The sequence below is a fragment of the Haliotis rufescens genome, unplaced genomic scaffold, assembly GCF_023055435.1.
Source record: "Haliotis rufescens isolate VD_foot unplaced genomic scaffold, xgHalRufe1.0.p SCAF_204, whole genome shotgun sequence".
NCBI classification, from domain to species: domain Eukaryota; kingdom Metazoa; phylum Mollusca; class Gastropoda; order Lepetellida; family Haliotidae; genus Haliotis; species Haliotis rufescens.
The window spans coordinates 56,309-83,804 of NW_025963896.1; the positions used below are offsets into that span (position 1 = coordinate 56,309).

At 40.2% G+C, this 27,496-nt stretch overlaps 2 protein-coding genes across 5 annotated transcripts; one reads left to right on the forward strand and one right to left on the reverse strand.

Annotated features, from left to right (window-relative positions):
- Positions 1 to 214: 214 nt before the first annotated feature.
- LOC124126633 (serine/threonine-protein phosphatase 6 regulatory ankyrin repeat subunit C-like) lies at positions 215 to 24,972 on the reverse strand. 4 transcript variants are annotated; one of them, XM_048401040.1, is made up of 11 exons: positions 24,748 to 24,972; positions 15,656 to 15,730; positions 13,592 to 13,653; positions 12,170 to 12,454; positions 11,307 to 11,342; positions 10,305 to 10,431; positions 9,868 to 9,984; positions 8,800 to 8,813; positions 8,377 to 8,427; positions 8,002 to 8,058; positions 215 to 6,686 (listed from the first exon to the last, which is right to left on the reverse strand). In XM_048401040.1, the coding sequence occupies exons 2-11, from the start codon at positions 15,724 to 15,726 to the stop codon at positions 2,938 to 2,940; spliced, it is 4,569 nt and encodes a 1,522-aa protein (XP_048256997.1). In that variant the 5' UTR covers positions 15,727 to 15,730; positions 24,748 to 24,972; the 3' UTR covers positions 215 to 2,937. The 4 variants fall into 4 exon arrangements, with proteins under 4 accessions (XP_048256997.1, XP_048256996.1, XP_048256999.1 ...); XM_048401039.1 differs by having other exon boundaries at positions 8,002 to 8,061; XM_048401042.1 differs by having other exon boundaries at positions 8,002 to 8,061; positions 15,656 to 15,706; positions 24,748 to 24,971.
- Positions 18,473 to 20,857, forward strand: LOC124126634 (fibrous sheath CABYR-binding protein-like). The gene is made up of 5 exons (XM_048401043.1): positions 18,473 to 19,138; positions 19,181 to 19,714; positions 19,823 to 20,140; positions 20,183 to 20,531; positions 20,565 to 20,857. The coding sequence occupies exons 1-5, from the start codon at positions 18,473 to 18,475 to the stop codon at positions 20,855 to 20,857; spliced, it is 2,160 nt and encodes a 719-aa protein (XP_048257000.1).
- Positions 24,973 to 27,496: the final 2,524 nt, after the last annotated feature.

Sequence of the window (27,496 nt, forward strand, 5' to 3'; positions counted from 1 at the left end):
AGAAAGGCTACCTGACCTCTAATGTTTCTGATAATGTCTGATTTTTTTCCCTGGAACACTTTGTACTATGTGATACACTGAAAAGCGTTGTATGTGTCGTTCCTGAAATACACCATCTCCTAGCATGTTTGGTGAACATTTATAGGTGGACTATGCAATGGCTTTCCTCACAGAACGTCGTTGTTGTGGAGTAGTGATAACATAAGACAGGTGACCAGGGGGTATGGAATATAGAAGAAAGAAAGAAATGGCATTTACACAAACACTCCAAATCTACAGAGACACGACAAGGACGATAATGAGTATGTAATGTACATTGAATTGAACTCATTTTAATTGTTTGAAAATGTTGACAAGAAAATGATAATATACAATCAACAATCTGTATCGTATTGGTCCACATACAAAGATACATGATTCTACAATAGGCAATAAGCAATAGAGTTACACTTCATTAAGATAGTGCAAAGGAATTCTTATAAAAGTTATTATCATAATAATAGTGTCAGTTAACAGAACTTATTTAAATTGACTGCAACGGAGGTTACAATACAACATGAATGAAATGTACATCACATAGAATTAATTGAATGTAATATATTTATGTAGTACATAGATACATTTATAACATGAACATGTCTCTTGTCTTGTGCTAAAATGTATATACACCGTGCTGTGTTCTTGTCGAAAGAGTCAACACAATAATTATATCAATTCGACCAGCTCGATGAAGTGGTTGATTCCATGGCATTACATACCATCTGCGTGGTGCCATGCTCCTACAGTAAATCACTGGATTGGCTCGAGTATTTACTGACCACCGTTATTTAGCCGGAACGTTGCTGAGGCGTTAAACATCAAGTACTACATTACATGGCTTGTGTTCTCTGCCATGAAATAAATAAACATGTTGAGTAAAATCAGTCATATCCCTGATTATTTCATTCAAGTCTACAGTTACAGTAGTAATATTAGTACATGTTTGATGTTGTCAAGATGAAGAAAAACACTCTGAATCAGTGGTACTTCTCACTGACTTCTTGATCGGTCACGTCTCTACCATCTCCCATCCTGTTATTAAATCACTCTTTATGTTTTCTAAGTAATAATGTCTGTTTCATCAGCTAATCACTTGATTTATTACTTTTGTCAGATTGATAGAGGTTATCACGTGTGTGTGTTTCCAGATGATAATTATCGTGTATTAAGAATAAACATTGTATTTAGATGATACCAGGTGTTCCCTTACATATTTCACCCAATATATATAAGTAATATGCTACAGGTATAAGTTGGACGGGATGAAAGCATCTCTGAAGAATAACGTGCCTGTGTACTGTCTAAAGTTGTTTACACACAATTGATATACATTCGTATATACAAAGGTTGCTCAAATCAATGCCTACATAACTATGTTTAAGATAAAATGTAAAATCAAGAATGACCTATGAATATTGGTATTGTATTCTAAGAGGACCAGTTTAAAAACAAAAAACAAAAAAAAAAAACAGGAGGTTTAATCTCCTCAGGTAACCTACTTGCAAACTGGCATAAATGAAGTTCGGCGTACGTTTGGTAACTGTTCTAAACGACTTACTCTTTGTTAGAAACAACCAAGTATTATGTTTTGTGGACGTAGACATTGATATTGAAAGAATGAGTATAAAAAAACTGTGATGGCTCTCCTCAAGACAATGAAGACTCAACACCTGATGTGTGCTGAACAAAATATAAACTTTCTACACATGACTGTGAAGGTCACAAATTTAACTGAAAAGAGTCTACATGTTCAAGTGAAAACTGATCTCGTGCATGTAGTAGAGTATGTTTTACAGAATATTTTGTCCTGATATTTTGAACACGCTGACATTGAGCTCGTCTGTCCCTCTCGTCCCTCCTACAATTTATGGATTTGGTTTTGAGATCGTTGAAGGAAGGTGGGGTAGCCTAATCATTACAGAAAGTGTTTGTCACGCAAATGGCCAGGGTTCGTTTCCCCAAATGGACACAATGTGTAGGATTATATTCATTCTACCCCTTTGATAAAAAAACAACTCATTTAAACTGGTAACTGGGATGTTTAAACAGGATATTGTAATTTTGTATTGTGTTAACAAGGTACTCAAAAGTCCTTTGAGCGAGATAATAGTTTGTTTCAACCAAAATATACATCTTATTGTTCTTTCTAATCAATGCATGGAGATATTCGGCTTTCATAGTGCATGTGTACCCAACAGGAATGTGTCAAGGAAACTTTGGGAACATTTTCTTATAAACGCCTGAGTTTCCAGACACGTGAAGAAAACTGATACAATATTACTTAAAACACATCTGGCACAACGTCAGAGTTAACAAAACTCTATTTCCTTTTAGCAAACAATTATTTTCGTTCAAATAATTCAAAAGGAGGTAGTACCAACATCAAAACGCACAAGGGATACATTGAAATCTATTTGACAAATACAGGATACCGAGCATATGTACATGTCACTTTTACAGTAGACATATATCAATCAACGTGAACAATTGAAGGTGCACTGGATGAGAAAATAGTTAAAAATGGAATAGATACACTCACATCCATAGGTTATGTGCAGTAATAGTTACATGTATTGAAACAACATTTCTTCTCGGTCAATTGTATCCGGTTAAATATCTATTTCTGATTTTATGTATCAAAGGGGGGATATTTAAATTCATGAGTAAATTCAATGTTAAACCATTATTTTCATTTCTTAGAAACAAATATTAAGTAATTATTTATTTGCCATCTCCTGCTGAACAAGAATGACGATATCGTTTGTCAAACACCAGTAGCAGTAAGGCATGCACTCCCTTTACCACCAGTGTCTAGTCACACCAGCCTCGAACATCTAGTATCAGATGACTTCTTGACATGCCACATGTAGTAATGTGTCTCCTTGTTTTAGGACATGATCATAGCTGTTGGATCTGTTTTTCAGGTTGTCCACTAGCCCTCTCACAGATGACTTCTGAGTAGCACTGGTGGGGCTGCATTGCCTTCTTATCAGGGACAGACACTTTACTAACACACGGATTCATCGCCGCAGACAATCGTCTGACCTCCCTGTCTTTCTCTAGTAGTTCTATGATTTGTCTGCATCCTACTTTATGAGCGTGATCTAAAGAGTTATTCCCTGCATTGTCAACTAGCGACAAGTCTGCCTCCCTTCCTCGAAGATATTCGAACGTAGCGACTTTGCCATGTAATACTGACGTCATAACAGGTGTCAAGCCAGCGTTGTCTTTAGTGTTGATGTCAAAAGAGTCTATGATGTATTTCACCATATGAAGCTGACCATGCTGAGTAGCAAGATGTAGAAGAGTGTGTCCATCCTTGTCCACCAGAGATTGGTCAGCACCACGGGACACCAAGAACCGGAACACAGCAATATGTCCTCCACACACTGCCCTCATTAGCGGTGTCTGGTCATTCCTGCCTCTGATGTTGATGTCAAAGCTCTTTTTCTTGAACAAAGATTCCTGTCTTTGTGTTGCTATATCATGGTATTTAGTGCTGACATCATTCTTTAGCGGTAGACATTCCACAATGGAACTAATTCCACCCTGACATGCTAAATGGAACACAGAATCGCCGTGGCTATCCTTCATGGAAACATCAGCTCCCTTGGACACAAGCAGGTGGAACACGCTCCTTCTTCCATAAGCAACTGCATTCATAAGTGGTGTCCAGCCATCTTTTCCAGGTACCTTAATGACGAACTTAGGCAGGAGGTCGTTTACGATGGAACGATTCCCACCCTGACATGCAAGGTGAAGTGCATTGTTCCCGTACTCATCAGTCGGGGTGAGATCTGCATTTCTTGACACAAGTAAGTTGAACACATTCTTCTGTCCTGCCCTCGCTGCATGCATTACTGGTGTCCGGTCGTTCCTTCCCCGAAGATCGACATCAAATATTGTCAAAAGATATTCTACAATAGCTGTGTTCCCTCCCTGGCATGCCATATGTAGAACATTGTCTTTGTATTCATCAGTCGAAGTGAGATCAGCTTTCTGACTCACAAGCAGAAAAAACACATCCTTCCTGCCAGACCTTGCTGCATTCATAACTGCTGTCCGGTCATGTCTTCCGGGAGCATTGATGTCAAACTGGGGCATGAGATATTTCACAATACATTGGTTTCCACCCTGACACGCAATGTGCAAGACCGTGTCATTATAATCATCAGTCAGTGTGATATCGGCCTTCTTCGACAACAGTAGTTTAAACAGAGTTTGTTTTGCAAGCAGAGCTGCAATCATTACAGCTGTTCTCCCGTGGTTTCCCTGACAATTGATATCAGTTCTTGAGAGTAGATATTTCACAATGGAAATATTTCCACCTATACATGCTAAATGGAATGCAGAATTGTTGTTGTCATCCCTCAGCGCTACATCCGCCCCATGTGACACAAGCAGGTGGAACACACTCTCTACTCCACTGGCAGCTGCACACATCACTGGCGTCCATCCGTTGTTTCCCCGACTGTTGATGTCAAACTTTGGCAGCAATATCATCACAATGGAGACATTTCCCCCATGGCATGCAAGATGGAGGAGATTGTTGTTGGTGTCATCTGTTAGTTTCAGGTCAACGTTAAGCGTATCCAGGAAGAGTCGAAATAGATCCGCCTTTCCATTTACAGCTGCAGTCATGACTGGCGTCCATCCGTGTTTTCCCCGAATGTTAATGTCAAACTTAGGCACTATTTGCACTACAAGGGACACATCATCAACATGGCAAGCCACATGATTGAGGCTGTTGTTGTCATCATCTGTCAATAAGATGTCAGCATTGTGTGAAACAAGAAGGTCGAGAGTTTCCTTTGTCTCAGACAATAATGCACACATCACTGGCGTCTGTCCATTGTTGCCACGTGTATTTACATCTGTGATGGGGAGCAGACTTTCAACAATTGATGTATTTCCATACCGACATGCGAGATGAAGAGGTGTGTCGTTTTTGCTATCTCTTAATGTTAAATCTACTTTTGTTTGGATAAGATAGTCTAAAACATCCTTCTTGCCAGAGAGCACTGCACACATAAGTGGGGTCCAGTCATGTCTTCCTCGAGCATTAAGATACAAGTCAGGGCGAAGTTTCTTGAATGCCATGCTTATGTGTTTTACAGTGAGCAAAGATCCATGCTGACAGGCCAAATGCAGTAAATTGTAGTTGTTGCTATCACATAACTTAATGTCAGCTTTTCTATTCACAAGAATGTCAAAACAACCCATCTGCCCTGAGACAACTGCGTACATTAATGGTGTCCAGCCACAAAGGCCATGCCTATCAATATAACAGTAGGGAAGAAGTCGTTCCAAGACATTTTTGTTCCCAGTGATACAGGCATATTGTAGAATGTTGTGCTTGACGTCATCAGACAGGGCGGCTGGTTCTTTGATCATTTCACATAAGCTGTCGGCTATTTTGTTTTCCTTTAACGTGAGATGCATGATGTATTTATTGAATGCACCACTAACAATAGCATCAGCCATCCTCTTAGCAATTAATCCACTGTAGGCCCCTGAGAAAGGAATGCTGAGTTTGTGTTCAATAAGAGGAGAACCCTTGGCTCGCTGATCTTGTACATGCTCAAAGAGGAACGTAATACCGCAATGTTTAAGAGTAAACTCTTGGTCAATACTGAACAAAACAGAAGCACATACATCATAAATCACAGAATGCGAAAATGCTGTGGTGTTTCCTTCCGTACAAATTGTACCACAGAAGCCCCTGACAGCTTTCACAACATCCTTTCTTGCTGACGTCTTCACAATACTTGAAACAGCCTTGAAGTGAGCCTCTAGGCCGGAGTCAGATGCAGCCTCCAGCTGGCTGATGTTTAGCTGCCCTTCGCACAGCAGCAGCAGGATGAGAGCAGCTGACTTGTCGTCCAATAGGCTGATAATCGTATGAAGTTCATGTTTTATATAAAAAAGAGGGTCCTCGAAAAAACGTTCACGGTATGTTTGAAAACCAGTATATCTAGAGAAAAGTTTACATGCAAGAGGAAATCCGACAGTTGTTTCCATTAATGCAATAATTTTGTTCATATCAACATCTGCCCTACATTTGTACTGACGTTTGTGATTCAACCATATTGCTTTGCTCTCCTCGTGTGTATAGCAAAGAGATGTAGTCTTTGTCAGGATAATCTCTGAAATGGGCTGGTCTTCTAGCATTGACAGTGTATGCTCAAGGTTGTTAGTTTCAGAAGTAAATATACAAAAGATGTTTAAATGGACCATAACTCTCTGGTCCGCTCTTGATTCCTGCCTCAGACTCTCATAGCTTCTCTCCGACCTGGACTTACACTGTTCTAGGAGCGTAAGCAGGTCATACAGCAAGTGTGTAAGACGAGGCATATCCGTGTATGATCTGAATGTCTTAAACATGTCGTCAAATATGACACACACATCTCTGTCTTTATCTAGAAAATCAGACAACTGCACTTTATCTACATCTTCAATCAGTACCAGCTCATACCCCTGCCTCCTGTATTCAGCTCCCAGCATCAGGGCCATGGATGTTTTACCAGATCCTGGAGCACCGCTTATTGTCACATGACCAACCATCTGCAATCTTTCTTTAACCTCCTCAAAGGCCTCAGTTTCAACAAAGATGCTTTGAATATCCTTTATTTTCCTTTCGTCCGTTTCTGTAAAGGTAGATAATAAACAAAGTGAGAAATTCAGCATTACCAGATATATATATGCAATATACGGATATATACACATGCACACGTTCATAATTATTGTCTACGGTGATGTATCTCTTTTTTAAAGTCACAATAACCTTATCTTCAACAGCGTTCAAAAATATATACTGTCGACTAATAGATTCGAGTAACCTATTATCATTAATACAGAATATATTTCTGCGACCATTTATTATTAATTACGCCATCAGTGAATAAACTGCATGCATGTATATGAATGCATGGGTATCTCTATTTCCTTCTGTAAACATACTGTTTAAGAAAGTAAATATATCCTGGTGTATGTGTGTAAATATGTGTATGTATATATATATGTATGCATGCGTATATAAGGGTATATGTGTATGTATGTACATGTAGTGCGTGTATGTATGCATATATGTACATGTACGTACATAAGTGTATGTATGATAATGTAATTATATATGTAGTCTTGCATGTATTTTGGATTAATGTGTATATACAAGTAAATTGTGTCTATAGGCAATTCTTATGTATGTCTTAGTTATTCTTGCAAACATTATGTTTATGTTCTTGAGTAAATATATTTCTCTTTGTTACTATAAATGTAATATGTGCATATGTATTTGAGTATGTGTATGTATGAATGAGTATGTATGATTGTGTATATATGATTATGTGTATATGTATGTATTTCTGTATACGTATGTATATGTATGTGTGTACGTATATATGTATATATTTGTTTAATCAATGTCTGTACATATAGAGTAGGGAAAGGGCCATCTAAGTTGGATAACTTTTGCCCAATCTCGTTGACCATATATGTCAATAAAATATGTTTAAAACAAAACAATTATTGTCTCACTAGATATTGGGACCGTGGATTAGCCGAGTGTTTAAAACTCAACTCCAACATGAATACAATCTGTGAAGCTGTGGGGTGCCCCCAGCTGTGATACTGCTGGAGCATTGCTAAAAGCGGTGGAAATCATACTCACACTCACTCACCCCCTACATGTATACATATTACTATTTTGTTACTATTATCATGAGCATGCAATATGAGCATATATTGTACAGTTACATCGCCAGAGCACTGCCTCGTGTGTTATGTAATACACTCAATTTGTTTTCAATAACTCACGTTCCAAAATACTTGTTTGAAGGCAATTTTATATTTTCAAGGTTACTGATTTATCAAATTCCCCAGGATGCAGTTGGGATACATAGATGTGTAAATGCACGAAGAAATATTTGAATAATCAGTTTCAATAAGGTGTCATGTTCTTACCAGACAGCAGGTTTACATTGTCCAATAAACTGCAGGAGAAATCATCGTCTCTCTTTACTGCTGGTGAGATAATTGCAATAAGTGGATTATATACATGTTTTGGGGGGTGTTTTTTAACATGTGTACTATATATACACATTAATGTAATTCACTGCAATATACAATGATGTAGACGGATTTTGAAAACATAGCAATTGCAGCATTATTGCTCAATTTGTCGAAATTATTATCACAATCATTAAATGCATCATACATCTTATTATATCCATCGTCGTTGTTCTATGTATTGGGTTACAGATTATGGCACATGACATCTATTCAATTACTTGTACCTAAGACTCTTGGTCAAAAGTACCAAGTCCGATAAAAAGTCACCTTTCAAAATGCTGGCAAACCTTGCTCCTCCTTGCTTTGCCACGAAGGGTTCTAAACATAACATAAACATGACTGTTGGATCAAACATCTGCAATCTAAGCTTGAATGTCAATTTTTCGTTTGCATAATATAGTGTACATTGTTCTGAAAGAAGATAATTTCGATGACATTTGTTATACAGACGGTATTGAAGCTAGCGCCAGAATGTTCAACAGTCATGAAAACACATTCTCATTATTTACTTGTCAGTCTCTGATCAAGATGTATCTACCCAAAAGCTAATGAAGTCATACTTTCATATTTTAAGGCAATAAATGCATATGACCAGATTTAGCAGATTTGAGCAGTTTTAAATCTCCTATATAAACATAAATAATGATATACTCTCGCTTTTAGTAAAATTATATAACTGTGTATGCTTACCGTCTTCACCAATCCTGTAAGTAGAGTATTAAAAAAATCAAAACGTTTATAAATCAACTGATCCTATTTAATATATTTAGGAATGAGACGATCATCATTGCATATTTGCGCTTACAGTATATGTTGTTTCCGTGTCTTTTGATGATTGACCTTACAAATGCGTATTTAGTGACGATGATGATGATAATGATGAAGATGATACTGATGATGACGATGATGGTGACGAAGATGATGATGATGGTGATTAATGCTACTGCTGCTGATGCTGATGGTGATAATGCTACTGATGATGATGATGATGGTGATAATGCTACTGCTCATGATGATGGTGATAATGCTACTGCTCATGATGATGGCGATAATGCTACTGCTGATGATGATGGCGATAATGCTACTGCTCATGATGATGATGATGATGGTGATAATGCTACTGCTGACGGTGATGATGGTGATAATGCTACTGCTCATCATGATGGTGATAATGCTACTGCTCATCATGATGATGATGATGGTGATAATGCTACTGCTGATGATGATGATGGTGATAATGCTACTGCTCATGATGATGGCGATAATGCTACTGCTCATGATGATGGCGATAATGCTACTGCTCATGATGATGGTGATAATGCTACTGCTCATGATGATGATGGTGATAATGCTACTGCTCATGATGATGGTGATAATGCTACTGCTCATGATGATGGTGATAATGCTACTGATGATGATGATGATGATGGTGATAATGCTACTGCTCATGATGATGGCGATAATGCTACTGCTCATGATGATGGCGATAATGCTACTGCTGACGATGATGGTGATAATGCTACTGCTCATGATGATGGCGATAATGCTACTGCTCATGATGATGGTGATAATGCTACTGATGATGATGATGATGGTGATAATGCTACTGCTCATGATGATGGCGATAATGCTACTGCTCATGCTGATGGCGATAATGCTACTGCTGACGATGATGGTGATAATGCTACTGCTCATGATGATGGCGATAATGCTACTGCTGACGGTGATGAAGATGAAGAAGAAGACACACTGCCTCACGTTCTATTTCTGTATAATCTTTTAGCTGTAGTGGTTGTTCTCCAGCATGGAATTATAGCTGTCACTGCATTTGTCAGCCAGGTGCCTCCCCTTTTCGGTTTTCGTCTATAAAGAATGCTGAAGATACACAGACAACTATTGTCGGTTACCAAAGGATATGTAAACTGTAAAATGTAAGCTGTTTCATTGCAACTCAAAACAGAAGCTCACCTCACACTGATTAATACTTACTACATACACTAGAATATGATAATATTTACAATACACTCTTAATATAACCAAACTATTGTTATATTTATGTCGAATGACCTGTATTGAGAGTAGCAGAATGTTCACTTGGACGTCAACTTGTAACTCAAGATGTGCTGTTTTCAGCAAACAAACAAAACACAACAGAATAATCTGGAACTTCAATCTTTTGCCGGGCACACACTTACAGTATTAACACCACCACAGCGAGGACAATCAGGATGAGGAACACAGGGACAAGTATTGCAGTCAGGTCCGGTGTTGTCTCTGGCCTAGATTCACTCGGTGTTATTGAGGATGTGTCTGTGACCCAGGCTTAGGTGAGAAACATAAACAAACAGCAAAAAGACATACAATATTATCATCATTCTCCACGTATCCCCCAGTTTGTGATTATGTAAAGATTATGTAAAGACATTAAGGCAAGAAGTAGGTATTCCATTGGGCACCAACTGTGCTACCCTTCTTGTGGATCTGTTTGTTATGCACATGAATCAGACTTTCCTCTCAGAATGGCAAAGTTGAAACAATGTAATTTAACTTAAGCTTATGTCAGCAAGTATATCGAAGACCTGATGTCATCCAAAACATGAAATAGCCAATTCCCTTCCACTGATTTAGCCTCTTGAACTAGTAATTAAGGCGACCGATGAGACCACCCCATCTCTTTAATATTTAGATGTATGGATATCAAGTCAGAAAACACTCATCATGAGATTGTATGATAAGAGGAGTTCAACATTCCAATAGTCAAATCTGGTGTTTACATTTCACAACGTTTGAGGAACAATCGAGTATGTTCTTTCTGACAAGATTACAGAGACCGTCATACGACCCTTGCTCAGAAGTTGTCGTGAGCAGTGACTTAAACAAATTGCAGAAGCCGTGAAAACGTTTTGTGGTAGCTACGGTGAGGACATTTCCAAATTTGTCGCACGAGTGACATAAAATCATCCACCTTATGTTTCCGCGTTTTTGTTTCAAGTAAACAGTTGATTTGCTGCATTTGCATGTGTTTGTGATATGTGCCACCGATGGAGATGGATATCCTCACCTTTCGAAAACACCTGTATCATACCTGCTTGACTGTGATTCATTAGTACATGCTCATAATCTATTCGGATCGTACAATATACTCACTTTCTTGTGATAAAGAAAAGGGTTGTGTAGCGATTATTTATTGTGCTCACGTGTTCTGTATTCCCTGGGAGGTGTCGCCGCCGTCACTGTGCAGACATAAATGAAGTTTGCGTTATACACAGAAACACCACGACCGCAAGTTTATGTAGTTGCCATGTTGTTTCATTCCATGAAATTCTAATCGTTTGAGGAAATAGGAATAATTCATAACAGTTTTGGTACATAATATATATATATAACTTTTTTTGTTTTAGTTATAAAATAATGCTACAGAGGCAATTTGATAAAACATTCCATGGCTATATTTCTCTGGGCACCGTCATCTTATAATCGGTTGTTTCGATTGCATACCTTATTTGATCTGTTTCCTTTCTGGCAATGTCCTCAGAAGAAATGTGATTAGATAAAGGTTTCAAATTCGAGTAACTTTATAATTGCTCATATGACATTTTCAGGATACCATCCAACAAATCAGTTAGTGTGTGTATATTTTATTTGATGCATAAATGTATACCAACTGCCTGATTATGTAATAACCAAAAACAGCTATTTGCAAAATCATAATATTTATGCTAGTTTGTAAGTTGTTTAACACGGCACTAAGCAGTATTCCAGCTATATGACGACTGTTTGTAAAGACTCCAGTATTTGACATCATGATGAGCATCGATATGGTCAAGGATAACGGTACATGCATCAATTAAGTCAACGAGTCTGACCACCCGACAATCGTGGGTTGCTGAAGATCTTTTCTGACCAGATTCTTCATGGTGAAGATTATGAACATGGCAAATGCTGCATTAGGTGTTTTGTGTTTATATGTGGTGTTAATATTACAATACAGCAACAGTCTGTTGTTAATGCATATCACCATGCACTATTACAGGTTTAAATGTTCAATTTGTTGTCACACCTGGAGTAATGTTGCAATAGTCTCCTGTGTAGTTTCCACTACAACCAAACGTGCAGATGCCATTTTGGCGATTACAGATGTTTCTCAAGCAGTTCTTGCTACAAGCGTGGTCACAGAGATCCTCAAACCACCCCGGCACACACCCCTCCGAGCACCTCCCTGTCTCCTTGTGGCAGTGTCTGAGGTTTCGTACTGGGTGAGAGATGCAGTTCGAAGGGCAATCTTTGTCGCACTTGTCTCCATATTTCCCCCATCCACAGCTGTCTTCTCCGTATGCTTCAAATACTAAATGTTGAAATAGAAGAAATTTTAAATGTTTTCATTCTCTGAGGTAAAATCGGAAGCTACAGTTCAGTAACTTAAGGTTGACTAAGCTTTAAGTTAATCAAAATAATGGTAAAACAAAAGTATAGCTTTGTCAATTACCATGCTCAACAGTGTTTCATTAGTATTGTCTGTATAATGAATACTTACATATGCCTTACTTTACCTTCCCGGTTCGCCCCAATTATGTTTCTAGGTTTGTCAGAAACATACCCATGGCCGTGGGTTTCACCGAAGTGGTAAACGTCTGAGACCTGCATCACTTCAGGCTTTCCTCCCATATTAAGCTGACACGCCGTGATATAACTGGAATGCTGTTAAAAGCGGCGTTAAACCCAACTCACTCACTCACTCGCTCTACTTTACCTAACAAGGATAAGGAAAGAAACCAATGAATCAGCTTCTTCTGATACTGACATGGTAAATGGTGCATCTACCCCTCTCTGGTGCTCAAGCCTTTCAACTACATAGGGAAATGTTGCAAGAGGGCAACGCCTGTTCACTCCCAGATTCTACCAATATATTGATCATAGTTTTATTAAATGATTCCCTGATGTTATTGTTCTTTTCGATTCCCAAAACGAGCAACGGTGCCATGTTGTACATCTCAGTCAAGATGACAGCTAGATATGCAAGTACATAGGACTGAATGAGTTAGAGACGATTCACAGGACTGGTATTAAGCCTTATGAAACTATGGTGCAGGTGTAGGGAATTATGAAAACAAATATATACGTTCTATTCATTTGAATTGGGGTAAGTCGGTTTCAGTTGACATGAAATTGATATGAAGAAGTTGAGAGCTGTTTATCATAGGAATTTGAGAGAAAGCCTTTTTAGGCTTTTAAATGTATAAGTAGACCTACACTAAACTCAATATCACACTGAATTGTTTATGTTAAATGGCATTATATTATAAATATTTCAGTAGAATCATATTTAAAGTCTGTATTCACAAAACTATGACGCGTCGTCCTTTTAGCGAACACTCGTTGTCATCATTGATTTTCATTTGCACCATCTAATAATGTGTATTACTAATGTGTCTTTTACGCCCAATGCGATACTGGTGTTGACGTTTTGAATTCCAATACTCACCCAATATCAGCAGAATTTGGTAAATCATCTGCATGGCTTCAGGGGACTCGATGCAGTAGCTCCTGCAAGCAGATATGTTGTTAGCATTTTCAAACTGTGATACAAATACGTCGAAACAGTATGCTATCTAGTTTTGTTATGCAGCTTTTTTCTGCCATTACAGTGAAAAGAAGTTGTTGTTCATAAAATGTGATTACTTTGTCGTCCATTAAATTTTAAGAAATGCCTATCAAACAATTCAAAAGCTTTTCCTTTTGAACCATATTATGGTAAAACAATAAAAAATTACTTTAACAATCCACGTGTGCTTTACATTAAAGTCTCAAATCAGTCAGCATCGTTCAGATACATTTGCATCACACTCAGTTAATCTTGATTAACCAGATTGCCTTGTTTTGTTGTTTTTAAAGGGTTTAGAAATGACTTGCTAAAATTTGGTTTGATATACTAAACCCCACTAATCTCCAAGCTATACATGTCTTAGGAAGTACACATTCTACTTGATTTATCTTCCTATTCACGGGATTATTGAAAACAGTGATAGGGAAGTCATTTCTGCAACATTTTCAACCTCGCCCACGACTATATCTATCCACATGTATCCTGCCACACATGAAATGCTTTTTCACATTGTATTAATACGTTGTTCTTGAGGTTCCTTCATAGTGTGAAAATAAGTCATGCACTCTGATTATTAAGAGATAATACGAGAGTTAGAACCCGTGTGTCTCAGTATCCCCATATTTTAAATTAGGAATATCAAAGCTCGCTTAAATCAATTTAATCATGCATTCACTATTTATCTATTTAATAACTAAGTTGATTTCATGCAAATCGATTTTGTTCTGTACCAATAGCCTCGACATGCCAACTTTTGTTCCAGATAGTGATGTTCCTTTATATCATATCGTATAATCTTGTCTTGTCTTGTCTTGTCTTGTCTTGTCTTGTCTTGTCTTGTCTTGTCTTGTCTTGTCTTGTCTTGTCTTGTCTTGTCTTGTCTTGTCTTGTCTTGTCTTGTCTTGTCTTGTCTTGTCTTGTCTTGTCTTGTCTTGTCTTGTCTTGTCTTGTCTTGTCTTGTCTTGTCTTGTCTTGTCCTGTCCTGTCCTGTCCTGTCCTGTCCTGTCCTGTCCTGTCCTGTCCTGTCCTGTCCTGTCCTGTCCTGTCCTGTCCTGTCCTGTCCTGTCCTCTCCTCTCCTCTCCTCTCCTCTCCTCTCCTCTCCTCTCCTCTCCTCTCCTCTCCTCTCCTCTCCTCTCCTCTCTTATCTTATCTTATCTTATCTTATCTTATCTTATCTTATTTGACTGTTCTAGATGGACCGCCTCCGTGGTCTAGTGGGAAAACGTCAGCCGGGAGAGCGGAAGGTCCGGGGTTCCATCCCCTGCCGCGTCATAGACGTTAAAATACGGTACTTGTTGTAACCAGGCCTGGCGCTCAGTATTAAAGGGATGATATAAGGACTGGTCGGCTCGGAGTCAGGACTCTGTGTCTGAGTGGGGTATTCATGTTAAACTGCGGCATGGTATCTCAAAGTGCTAGCACTATAAACCGGCATCAGTCCGGACTAGAACAAGCAGCCACACACACACAAACACACACACACACGTGCATGCACGTCGTTAAACCCTATTTCACCTCTTTTCTAATACAAACGAACAATCGAGGTAGCACGAGCGAGTAAATAGACATAACCCTAACCCTTACCCTAACCCTCTGAGGATGTCATGACTGCAAAGAAGTCATATAATATTTAGTGCTACAAGCTTTTTGCCTTAATAAATATCAGTCAGGCAATCAGAATCGGGAAATATAGGATAGTAATGATTTTGAAGGAACCTTTTATGATCCCAATCTCTGAAATTCGGCGGGACGAAAGAACGCATTAGCTACGGCCCCTTTTCAAACACCATGATGAATAAACCATAAACGTTATCCCATACAGGTAGAGGTAAAATGTTGTGATGGTATGGTGAGTTGTCTATCGAACTGAGATGACTTTCAAAGGTAAAGCATTATATAGAAATTGCACTGTTGCGACATGACTAAAGGTAAGGGTTCCTTACCCAAAGTACACCTTCTTATATCGCCAGGATGGGTGCTGATACTTATGCTCACTGCTCAGGGCAATCAACATGAAACTGAAACATGTATTAAAGCAACACGGCTCATAATACTTTCCGATGATAATTGGGGTACTGGAAAAAAGTACGAGAATCTTAATATACTAAGAAAGTGTTATCCGAAACGTAACATGTTACATTTTACCACTTTCTAAATGGCATGGTGTGTTCATAGCTTTTGGTCTTGGGAACCGTGCCAATTTACACTTGTTAGAGGGGTATGTGATATAGTATGTGATATAGACTACCAGTTGTCGGACTTTCACTTTGTGGAAGCCTCAGTGGCTAAGTGGGTAAGATCGCTGACTTTGTGTGCTGGCGATAAAGTGCTCAAGTACTACAGTCACAAAATGTTTGATTGACTACTGTCTCCCTGACTCTTTGGGTTGAATGTTTTCCACGGCAATTAACTTATGTTTATCTGTACTTTGTCTCAACTGTTAGCATCGGGTAAGTTAATGTCCGGGTTTGAGTAGTTTCACAACAGTCTGGGTATATCCTATGTATTGTCCATATTGATACACCTTGTTAATTAGTACTAAATGACGTTTTGTCAGTGCGGTAATTAGAGTGAGCAGTCTGTTAGTGCCTTTGGCGTTTTACCAGCTATTACTCATACCGATACTTGAAAATAAATGGATTTATATGTTTGAATTGGTTTTATTCGTTTTCATTTATGTCCTTGCAATTTGCTTACCGTGAATGTGATGGAACGAATGCTTTTGATTTGTTATATATATTTTAGTTCAGGGATGAGATCATCCCAGCGGGTGTACTTCAGCTTGATTTGTACAGGATTTTCAGCTTTCTGTTTTTTCCAGAACATACACTCTTAAGTTGTATTCCTGACAGCATTGGCGTTGACTAATAATAACAATTAACAAGTTGCCTCAGTTAGCTTTGTTTATCTTTCAAACATTTTAAAAGGGATTAAATACCATTTTATAGGATACAGAGAAACGTCCTCGCTATTTGCTAATGAATATCGGATATGCCTTTATGTAAGATTTAAAAATCCTCTACATATTTCATACTGACAATAGCTGAAACAGAATGCATACGAGTAAGTGGTGATGATTTGTAAACGAGTCATGTGCAGCGTCATATCAGATTGTGAAAAGATGTATTATTAGAACGCTATGTGTATATAACCTTTTGTTTGAAGATCAAGATGTAGCCATGTTCATAGTCAAACTGACACATGCACGACTACTACTTGTCATACTTTAGAGTTTAGGGAAATACATTCCAGCTGTGAGTTTCGGCATGGTGAGAAATAACCATTGTTATCAGTCACATAATTTGAGCATTTCTCGCAATATTCACACGTATCTGCACATGTATTTCCCTGAACTATTCCCACTAATCGCCACCTCATCACCGCACCATACAATATTCCTTTAACTTTGATTATTATTTTCTGTGTTTTCGGTTTTGGACTCGTCTGAACATGTGACATTTTGCTCCAACCTTTGTTTGCCGCTCTGTCTATCGACTATTTACCATACATGTACACATATTTCTCCCAAGCCATTAATACATGATACTAGTTCAACAATGTTAGTTTACTCCAGCGTATGCACACCAATTTATGTCCGCGAACGAATCTAATCAGTAACCTGTATGTTCATTACAATTTAGGTATGCATGCTTTCCACGGGAATAACATTGCCAGCTGAAGGTGTCATACACCTGTTGTCACACATGCACAGCAAAAAACTTGCCTTTTCCTTCAACATTAGCAATGGACCAGTTTCCAGTTCAAGAGGACAACTATGACACATAGCGATGAATCATATTCTACGCAGTATATAATTTCATTATTCAGCAGACATAACTGTAACATTGGTACATGAGGTATATACATGTAGCAATTCATAGAATATGCAGAGTTAAGAGTGTTGGTCTGTCAAGTTGCCAGTACTGCAGCTGGTCTCATCGTGAAATGCTTATAAACAGCTGATGCTTTAAGTACGCTCTCACTGCAATATCATCTATTTAAACTGTACTAAGTCTATAAAGGGACCCATCGCAGGAGTTTCCACAGCAGGCGATTGTTTTCATTGTGAGATATCTTTCGTTCTTTTTTTACACATCATCATATATGCCACGAGAATATCCAGTTACAAGGAAAGGGTAGAAGAACTGATTGACAAATTAGTAGTTTTCAAGAGAACTATATAAAACTGTGTGCATACCTTCTTTGATATCGTTTCTGTAACATTTCTGACGTTTTTAGTTTTGCTCTCTGTGTTTTAAAATCATAATGAAAGCGTCACTATATAGCTCTGTGATATTATTCTTCCTTAATCCCCTTGGAGTTTCTAATGCGCAGATATGACCTTGTCACACTACAACGTATAAGAGAAACTTGCATCTAGCGGGTAAAAGGCAGTTAGTACGCTGTCATTTCATCGAAGAACCCTGATTGTGGCGTATCCATAGCGTCTACATAACGACTTCACCGTATATGTAGCCCATGTCTAAAGCATTAGCAGCATATACATAGCTTATACATAACTTATGACAGCCTATATGTTGCCGATGTCTAAAGCATTAGCAGCATATACATAGCTTATACATAACTTATGACAGCGTATAAACACATATTTCCAGCATATGAGTAAAGTATGACCAGCGCGCTCAGCGTAGAGGAAAGGTGCCGAAAACGGGCCCCGCGGTAGTATAAATAGTCCTGGACACACATTCATCAAGTAACTTCATTCACGCAGTGATCTTCGCTCTGTCAGCATCATCAATATGCCTCCCAAGAAGAAACCTACCAGGGACCGAGCAAGAGCCAAGAAAACCAAATCTGCACCTGCTATAGAAGTTCCTGTGGAGAGAGCTGTAGAAGTTCCTGTGGAGAGAGCTGTAGAAACTCCTGTGGAGGAAGCTGTAGAAGTTCCTGTGGAGGAACCTGTAGAAGCACCTGTGGAGGAAGCTGTAGAAGCTCCTGTGGAGAGAGCTGTAGAAGGTCCTGTGGAGGAAGCTGTAGAAGGTCCTGTAGAGGAAGTTGAAGAAGCTCCTGTGGAGGAAGCTGTAGAAGTTCTTATGGAGGAGGCTGTAGAAGCTCCTGTGGAGAGAGCTGTAGAAGTTCCTGTTGAGGAAGCTGTAGAAGTTCCTGTGGAGAGAGCTGTAGAAGTTCCTGTGGAGAGAGCTGTAGAGGTTCCTGTGGAGAGAGCTGTAGAAGGTCCTGTAGAGGAAGTTGTAGAAGGTCCTGTGGAGAGAGCTGTAGAAGTTCCTGTGGAGAGAGCTGTAGAAGGTCCTGTGGAGAGAGCTGTAGACACCCCTGTGGAGAGAGCTATAGAAGCCCCTGTGGAGAGAGCTGTAGAGGTTCCTGTGGAGGAAGCTGTAGACGCTCCTGTGGAGGAAGCTGTAGAAGCTCCTGTGGAGGAAGCAGTAGAAGTTCCTGTGGAGGAAGCTGTAGAAGCTCCTGTGCAGGAAGCTGTATAAGTTCCTGTGTAGAAAGCTGTAGAAGTTCCTGTGGAGAGAGCTGTAGAAGTTCTAGTGGAGGGGGCTGTAGAAGCTCCTGTGGAGAGAGCTGTAGAAGGTCCTGTGGAGGGAGCTGTAGAGGTTCCTGTGGAGAGAGCTGTAGAAGCCCCTGTGGAGAGAAATGTAGAGGTTCCTGTGGAGGAAGCTGTAGACGCTCCTGTGGAGGAAGCTGTAGAAGCTCCTGTGGAGGAAGCAGTAGAAGTTCCTGTGGAGAGAGCTGTAGAAGGTCCTGTGGAGGGAGCTGTAGAGGTTCCTGTGGAGAGAGGTGTAGAAGGTCCTGTGGAGAGAGCTGTAGAGGTTCCTGTGGAGAGAGCTGTAGAAGCCCCTGTGGAGAGAGCTGCAGACGCTCCTGAGGAAGAAGCTGTAGAAGCTCCTGTGGAGGAAGCAGTAGAAGTTCCTGTGGATGAAGCTGTAGCAGCTCCTGTGCAGGAAGCTGTAGAAGTTCCTGTGGAGAGAGCTGTAGATGTTCCTGTGGAGAGAGCTGTAGAAGTTCTTGTGGAGGGGGCTGTATAAGCTCCTGTGGAGAGCTGTAGAAGTTCCTGTGGAGAGCTATAGAAGCTCCTGTGGAGAGCTGTAGAAGCCCCTGTGGAGAGAGCTGTAGAAGGTCCTGTGCAGGAAGCTGTAGAAGCTCCTGTGGAGAGAGCTGTAGAAGCCCCTGTGGAGGAAGCTGTAGAAGCTCCTGTGGAGGAAGCTGTAGAAGCTCCTGTGGAGGAAGCAGTAGACGTTCCTGTGGAGGAAGCAGTAGACGTTCCTGTGGAAGAAGCTGTACAAGTTCCTGTGGAGAGAGCTGTAAAAGCTCCTGTGGAGGAAGTTGTAGAAGTTGCTGTGGAGAGAGCTGTGGAAGTTCCTGTCGAGGAAGCCGTAGAGGCTCATGTGGATGAAGCAGTAGAAGTTCCTGTCGAGGAAGCTGTAGAAGCTCCTGTGGAGGAAGCTGTAGAAGTTCCTGTGGAGTGAGCTGTAGAAGTTCCTGTGCAGGAAGCTGTAGAAGGTCCTGTAGAGGAAGTTGAAGAAGCTCCTGTGGAGGAAGCAGTAGACGTTCATGTGGAGGAAGGTGTAGAAGTTCCTGTGGAGAGAGCTGTAAAAGCTCCTGTGGAGGAAGTTGTAGAAGTTGCTGTGGAGAGAGCTGTAGAAGTTCCTGTCGAGGAAGCTGTAGAGGCTCATGTGGATGAAGCAGTAGAAGTTCCTGTCGAGGAAGCTGTAGAAGCTCCCGTGGATAGAGCTGTAGAAGGTCCTGTGGAGGAAGCTGTAGAAGCTCCTGTGGAGGAAGCTGTAGAAGCTCCTGTGGATAAAGCTGTAGAAGGTCCTGTGGAGGAAGCTGTAGAAGGTCCTGTAGAGGAAGTTGAATAAGCTCCTGTAGAGGAAGTTGAAGAAGTTCCTGTGGAGGGAGCTGTAGAAGTTCCTGTGGAGAGAGCTGTAGAAGGTCCTGTGGAGGAAGCTGTAGAAGGTCCTGTAGAGGAAGTTGAAGAAGCTCCTGTGGAGAGAGATGTAGACGCCCCTGTGGAGAGAGCTGTAGAAGGTCCTATGCAGGAGGCTGTAGAAGCTCCTGTGGAGAGAGCTATAGAAGTTCCTGTGGAGGAAGGTGTAGAAGCTCCCGTGGAGGAAGCTGTAGAAGCTCCTGTGGAGGAAGCTGTAGAAGTTCCTGTGGAGTGAGCTGTAGAAGTTCCTGTGCAGGAAGCTGTAGAAGGTCCTGTAGAGGAAGTTGAAGGAGCTCCTGTGGAGGAAGCTGTAGAAGTTCCTGTGGAGAGAGCTGTAGAAGCTCCTGTGCAGGAAGCTGTAGAAGCTCCAATGGTGAATGAGTGAGTTGGGTTTAATGCTGCTTTTAACAGTATTCCAGTTATATCATTAAAAAAACTCATACGTCGCCATACGTTACTTGGGGGCACGGGTGACCTAGTCATCTAAGGCGCCGCGATTTGCTGTGCAGAGTTGCGACCCTTGGGCACGCTGGAAACCTATGATTGTGGGTTCGAATCCCAGTGTCAGTACCATACCCGTGCTCGTGGGTTTCACGGAAGTGGTAAACGTCTGAGACCTGCATCACTTCGGGATTCCCTCCCACAAAAAGCTGACCCGCCACGATATAACTGGAATATTGTTAAAAGCGGCGTTAAACCCAACTCACTCACTCCCATACGTTACTGCTATACGTTGCAGTGTGACAGGGCCAATAACGATGATTGGAAGGAAAGCGTAACTGGATCATATTCTCACAAGGCCGGTATTTCTTTTAAGAAGGATTCGTTGAACTCTGATTCGCAAAACGAATTCTTAAAAGTAACAATCACTTGACCAGTCATGTATTTAATCTTGTGTCAGTGGACTGAAGATTGATACTTTTTTGTACACGTATTTGTACATAAGCATATCACTTGATAATGCATGATTTATTATGCCTGTCGATATGATCAATGCTCTGTATTAGTAACATAACGTCCAGATGTGTGTATTCGTTCACTTACATGGCTTTACGCGACGCACAAATGTAGATAACTAAGTTCAGAAATAATGAATTATTGGGGGTTCACTTTGTCCGTCAATCGACACCCTCGATTACGTATATTTGTTATATGTTCCAATGGAAAGCACCGCCTCCGTGGTCTATTGGTAGAGCGTACGTCTGGAGAGCGGAAGGTCCGGGGTTCGATCCCCTGCCGCGTCATACCAAAAGACGTAAAAAGATGGTACTTGTTGTTACCCTGTCTAGCGCTCGGCATTGAGGGGCTAAAACAAGGACTGGTCGGCTCGGAGTCAGTATACTGTGTCTGAGTGGGGTATTCATGTTAAACTGCGGCATGCTATCTCAGTGGGCTAGCACTATAAATCGGCATCAGCCCGGACTAGTACAAGAAACCACACACACACACACACACGTGCATGCACGTCGCTATATAAGAGCAATAATCTTGGACGCGACGTTAAACCCAATTTCACCTCACCTCACCAATGGAAAGCTGTATAATGGCTGTGAACCTGTGAAAATGTGGAACATCGCCATGTGTGAGTGAGTGAGCTTGGTTTTGCGCCGCTTTTAGCAATATTCCAGCAATATCACGGCAGAAATGGGTTTCACACATTGCACCCATTTCGGGAAACTAACCCGTTCTTTCGGCGTGACGAGCGACGCTTTAACCACTAAGCTACCCGACCGCCCCAGAACAATGACAATTAATGATTAATTGTTAAACTAAGGAGGCACATGATTATACCAAGATATTGTGTACGCAATGTAATTCAAAATCAGTTGATGGCGAATATCACTATTTCTTATATGTGTTACATATAAGGGCGTGATAAAAACACACCTAAAACGGTACTATTGTGTTCATTCAAAAGAAGATAAATGTTCGTAAGTAATGTAGATTTGCAATGCCCTGTTGAAGAGAAAGTAATTTGTTTGCACAAACTACGTATATTCAAATGCCTTTCAGTATTGAGAATAAACAGATCGATGATGTACCACGTAGAGCTATGAATACACAATGCCATTTAGAAAGTGGTCAAATGTAACAAATGTTATATTTGGGATAACACGTGGACCTGTTGTCGAGTTTCGATTTGATTCGCATGTCTCGGTGTCGATTAATCAGACGTAGCAATGTTGATGTAGATTGCGTGTCAGCTTGAATATGTGTATTGTGAAAGTCGAGGGGAAGATGTTAGCCAGCGTTATCAACTGCCAACCAGGAGGAAAAGTCCCTACTGACAAGTAAAATGTTTGTCATCATCACTTGTCAATGCTTGGGGGAGCCAGCTGCGTCAACAGAGACATATACGTGCATGCTATATTGATTATTTGCAATTGACTGTGCAGCACTCGTTTAGTGATAACATATCAACATTGTCACGCTGACATGTCGACCTAGTTTCCCAGTAAAGCGTCCCTTACTCAAGGCTCAGTCTACGATCTGACGAACTGTGCCCAGCGACACAACAATATGGAACACCTACATAATATGTTTAAGATTTTTCAGACACACTAAAAGCAGTGTAGATTAGTTAGGAGGGGTATATTTCGGCATTAACATTTACATTTAACCGAAGAAAACGTCCACATGTTTACAATATAAACGTAAATGAATGTTCTATGAATTATAACAAACATAATCCGCTCTTGTAGATGTGTGCATTAAACCACACAATTAAGTATACCATGATCACCCAAAACGTGAATGCTTAACCTTATGAGGGCAGATCATTCAAAATTAATTAATTCAAGACATGTTCCGCTATTGCAACAACTATTAAAAGCAGCACCTTTCAGGATAATCGTATGCCAGCAACTTCTAGGACTTTTGCAGCCATAATGGATGTGATGTTTTCCAAGTTCATTTTTAGCACTATACATGTACATGTGTTACAAAATCACCTCCTTTGAAGCTACAAATCGAAATAGCTCTCTACAAATGGTCTCTGGATAACCATATCATATCTGTCGTTCGAAATGCCCGACAAAGTCTCTTTGAGGCGGCCATATTGGATTCGATTTTTTATCTCTTTTCACAATTTTTTCCCCGTTATGTTTCCATGACTTGACATTGAAGGGACACTATCTAAAACGATTGATATACAGTATGCTATGTGGCAGTGCATTATTGAAGTACAGTGATTGCAACTGTGTTACATTCTTTCTGTTGAGATTCGGTAGACGTCAATGACATTGTGTTTGGACAGTGATTTGTTGTTAGAAATGTGGCACTATTTAATGTAATAATTTTTAAGGAAGTTAATATATTTAGATGCAAGTGTCATATGTAAACTTTCGGTATACCGCGGAGTGATGTGGAACATTACGTAATGTTCTAGTGCTGCACGACTGGAAAGATCACTATGTAGAAATATCCAGTAGCTAGTCAGAATGTATATCAGGGGACAAGACCTTCTTACGTATCTTACATCAGGACCAGCTTTCGTGTGATCACACATCATCCCTGATCCCATGGCTTGGCCCGTCTCGGAAGCCTGACCACTTTCGTCACCGGGTGAATATATATAATCACTGACTTTAGCTATTCCCACTGTATTTTATATTTGATACTCACCATTGCAATTAATCATATACTGTCATTGAAGATTGTACTACCACTCCATTGTGTACTGCCGTTGTAATTGTATGGTATTGTTTTGTAAACCTATATGTTTTTGTAATACATTTGTATTCCACTTGTTAGTTGTTTATTGGATTCACACTAAGTTATTTTACGTACAAATTATTGGGTAAACATATTGTTACAATTTGGGAATCCACACGGAACAATTATTAAAGGAATGATTTGTTTCAGAATTGCTCCCGGAACTGTAAAGTGGAAACCGACATGACAAAAGTTAGCGAGACAAACCCGACAGCCAGCCATTTCAGCCATTTTGACCTATAAAGCTGTGTCAGTAGCAAAACACAAATCCTTTTGATCGTAGACAAGCTTGATACAGTTTGAATTGTTACAGGTATATTCAAGACTTATTGTTCCACAAATCCTACAGTTTGTCATACATCTTCAAACAAGCACTGAACGTGTATGTCGGTTGTTCGACGTTTTACTCACCAGAATGTTATAGAGACGACAGCTGGTTCCACGTTTACACCAGACTTCTCGATGAATTCAAGCTATGTCCCCCTATTTCGACATGGAGAAAACAGCTTCCACAGATACTACCTTTCCCTATCTTAACCCTAGACATCAAGTTATCCTGTTGCTCTGCAGCAGAGTCTGTTTTACTGATGTAACACATCAATACTGCGACAGGTGTCGCGTGATATATTACCATCGTATCATCCTGCATGAATAGCGTCATCAGGTCATATTGAAATAAAACTTAGTTGGGCTGCAAGATGTAATATACTGAATCCTCATGTGGAAAATACTGGTGTATGCGGTAGTTGTACAAACATGCAGGTAAATGTATTATTGGAAACGTTATGGTGTCATGATTCTTGTGACGTCAGAATAACACTATTTTTTATGACAACATTATCATACATTATAACATGCAGTTTATCCGTATAAAACAAAAAAATATCCAACACCCCCACCGTCCAGTAAATCCCTTGTCACATCTGTAATCACAACCCTGGTGCTTGTAACATTTTAAAATGCACTTTCTGATCAATACTGATTTATACATAACGGAAAAATACACATAAAACTAGATAATTGACTTTTGGATAAATCTAAATAAATAGCCAAACAACACGAATCGGTCTGTCATAGTGCAAACGATTATTGTCAACCAAGGAATCACCACTGCTTCGGCAATCAGTATGTGTCCATCTGACTGATGACGTTCACCAGGCGCCTCTTGATGCTGCTGATCAAAGGTTTTATGTTCAAAATTTTGATCACCTGTCCTTCAAAATGCAGTGCCTGGGTCAATTAATTCAGATTTTACACAGGAAGGTCTATAGCTTCCACCTGGCAGCCAAAGTAATCCATAAGGTATATGTGTTTTGGGAATCGGATTGTGGTGCTTAATTAATGTTCATGTGTACATGTAACCTGTGAGAATGAACATTCATTACTATTCCATAATTGATCACAAATACTGCAGTACAATTTACTTATATCAATTTCCGATAAGCTCATGTACATTACTCAAGGGGCGACGGGGTAGCCTTATGGTTATATTGTTCTCTTACACCGAAAACCCAGGTTCGATTCTCCTTCCGTGTCTGTTGAATGGCGACAGGACAGATGTGCGACAGTTCGTGCAAGGCTGTGCACTTGATCAGCTGTTTTGTCAGATATGAGTGCATGCACATATGGAATAGTACAGACGTAAATAAAGCTGCAGATGTTTCAGAGGAGATGCAGACACATCTGGGGAATGTAAAGATCAGAGGCTGCGTTATGATGCTATATGGTGTATTGTGGAGAAGGAAAATGGATGAATGTGTCAGGAGTATCTGACACCAGTTTGTAATGTCGACTCGAGACATCAAGACAGATTTGACAGTGGATCAGTTATGATGTCGAGTGGCATCACTTTGACTGACCAAGCCCCATATTGTGCAAGGAATGTTCCATGGACAGTACTGCGTTGTCCCAGTTGCAAGACGTGTGTGTGGACGTTTTGTCTTCAGGGCGACAACGACAGAGCTCACGAATCAGCAGCACAACATCCTTGGAATACCATGACCAACAATGAGCCCAGACTTTTTTCCAGTTGAACACGTCTGGTATACGATAGTAAGAGGCCGCCGACTACGTGAGATGAACTTGGCCAGGTGTTGCAAGAGACATAGAACAGACTGCCTCGAATCGCCACGAGAATCATACGCAATATTCACCATAGAGTGAATGAATCATGGCTGTATCTACTACCGATCCAAAAACGTCAACATTGAAATCTCAAGACGTGCCCCTATCGTCCTTCATGGTCGGTGGCGGTCATCACATCTACTGTCATCTTTCAATACCGGTTGTAATGTATTTACCATTCTTTCATTATCATAATTAGTATACAACTATAGCTAAAAAGTATATGTACTGCTCAAAAAAAAGAAACACAAAGCCAGATTTGTATGAGGTAGGAAAACGCATTTTTACGAGGAACCGTACAAGGTATTGAAGAGCGAATACTTGGTGATTGTAGTCATCTCAATTATCGGTACATATGGAAAAGTCCAATGGTGAAATCAGCTACCATCAAAAACGCTTATGTTCGAATCTATAGCGGCCTGACATATTATGCCCATGGAAGAGACGAGTATGTGAATCACATCCTGGGGAAAGGTTGCCCACTCATCCTGCAACGCAAAAGTCAACAGGTGCAACGTCTGGGGTTGTGGTTGACGTCGGCGTAGCCGTCTATCCAATTCATCCCACAGGTGATCTATGGTGTTCAAATCCGGGGATCTGGAGGGCCAGGGAGAACATGAACATTGTGTGTAGACAGGCTCTTGTGATCCGTGTTGTATGCGGTCGAGCTCTGTTTTGCTGGAAAACACCGTTGCCGTTGGAAATATTTGTTGAAGTAGAATTTCGTGGATGTATCGTTGAGCTGTAAGATTGCCCTTGATATGAATCGAACCTCTCCTGCCATGATGAGCGACGGATGTATTTCCGATTATTCCCTATTTTTCACACAGATCACACAGAAAAGCAAGGAGACACTGGCAAAACAGTGTTATTTGGTCTCCCACGGAATATCAAATTTCATAATTATACTGGTACACATGTTGCTGCAGCCGTTTATTGCATCCTGGTATATCAAGCGTTAGAGACAACACATCTTGAACCACGTGATATTGGAAAATGTATTAATGTATACCAAGGTGAGGATGACTTACAGTGA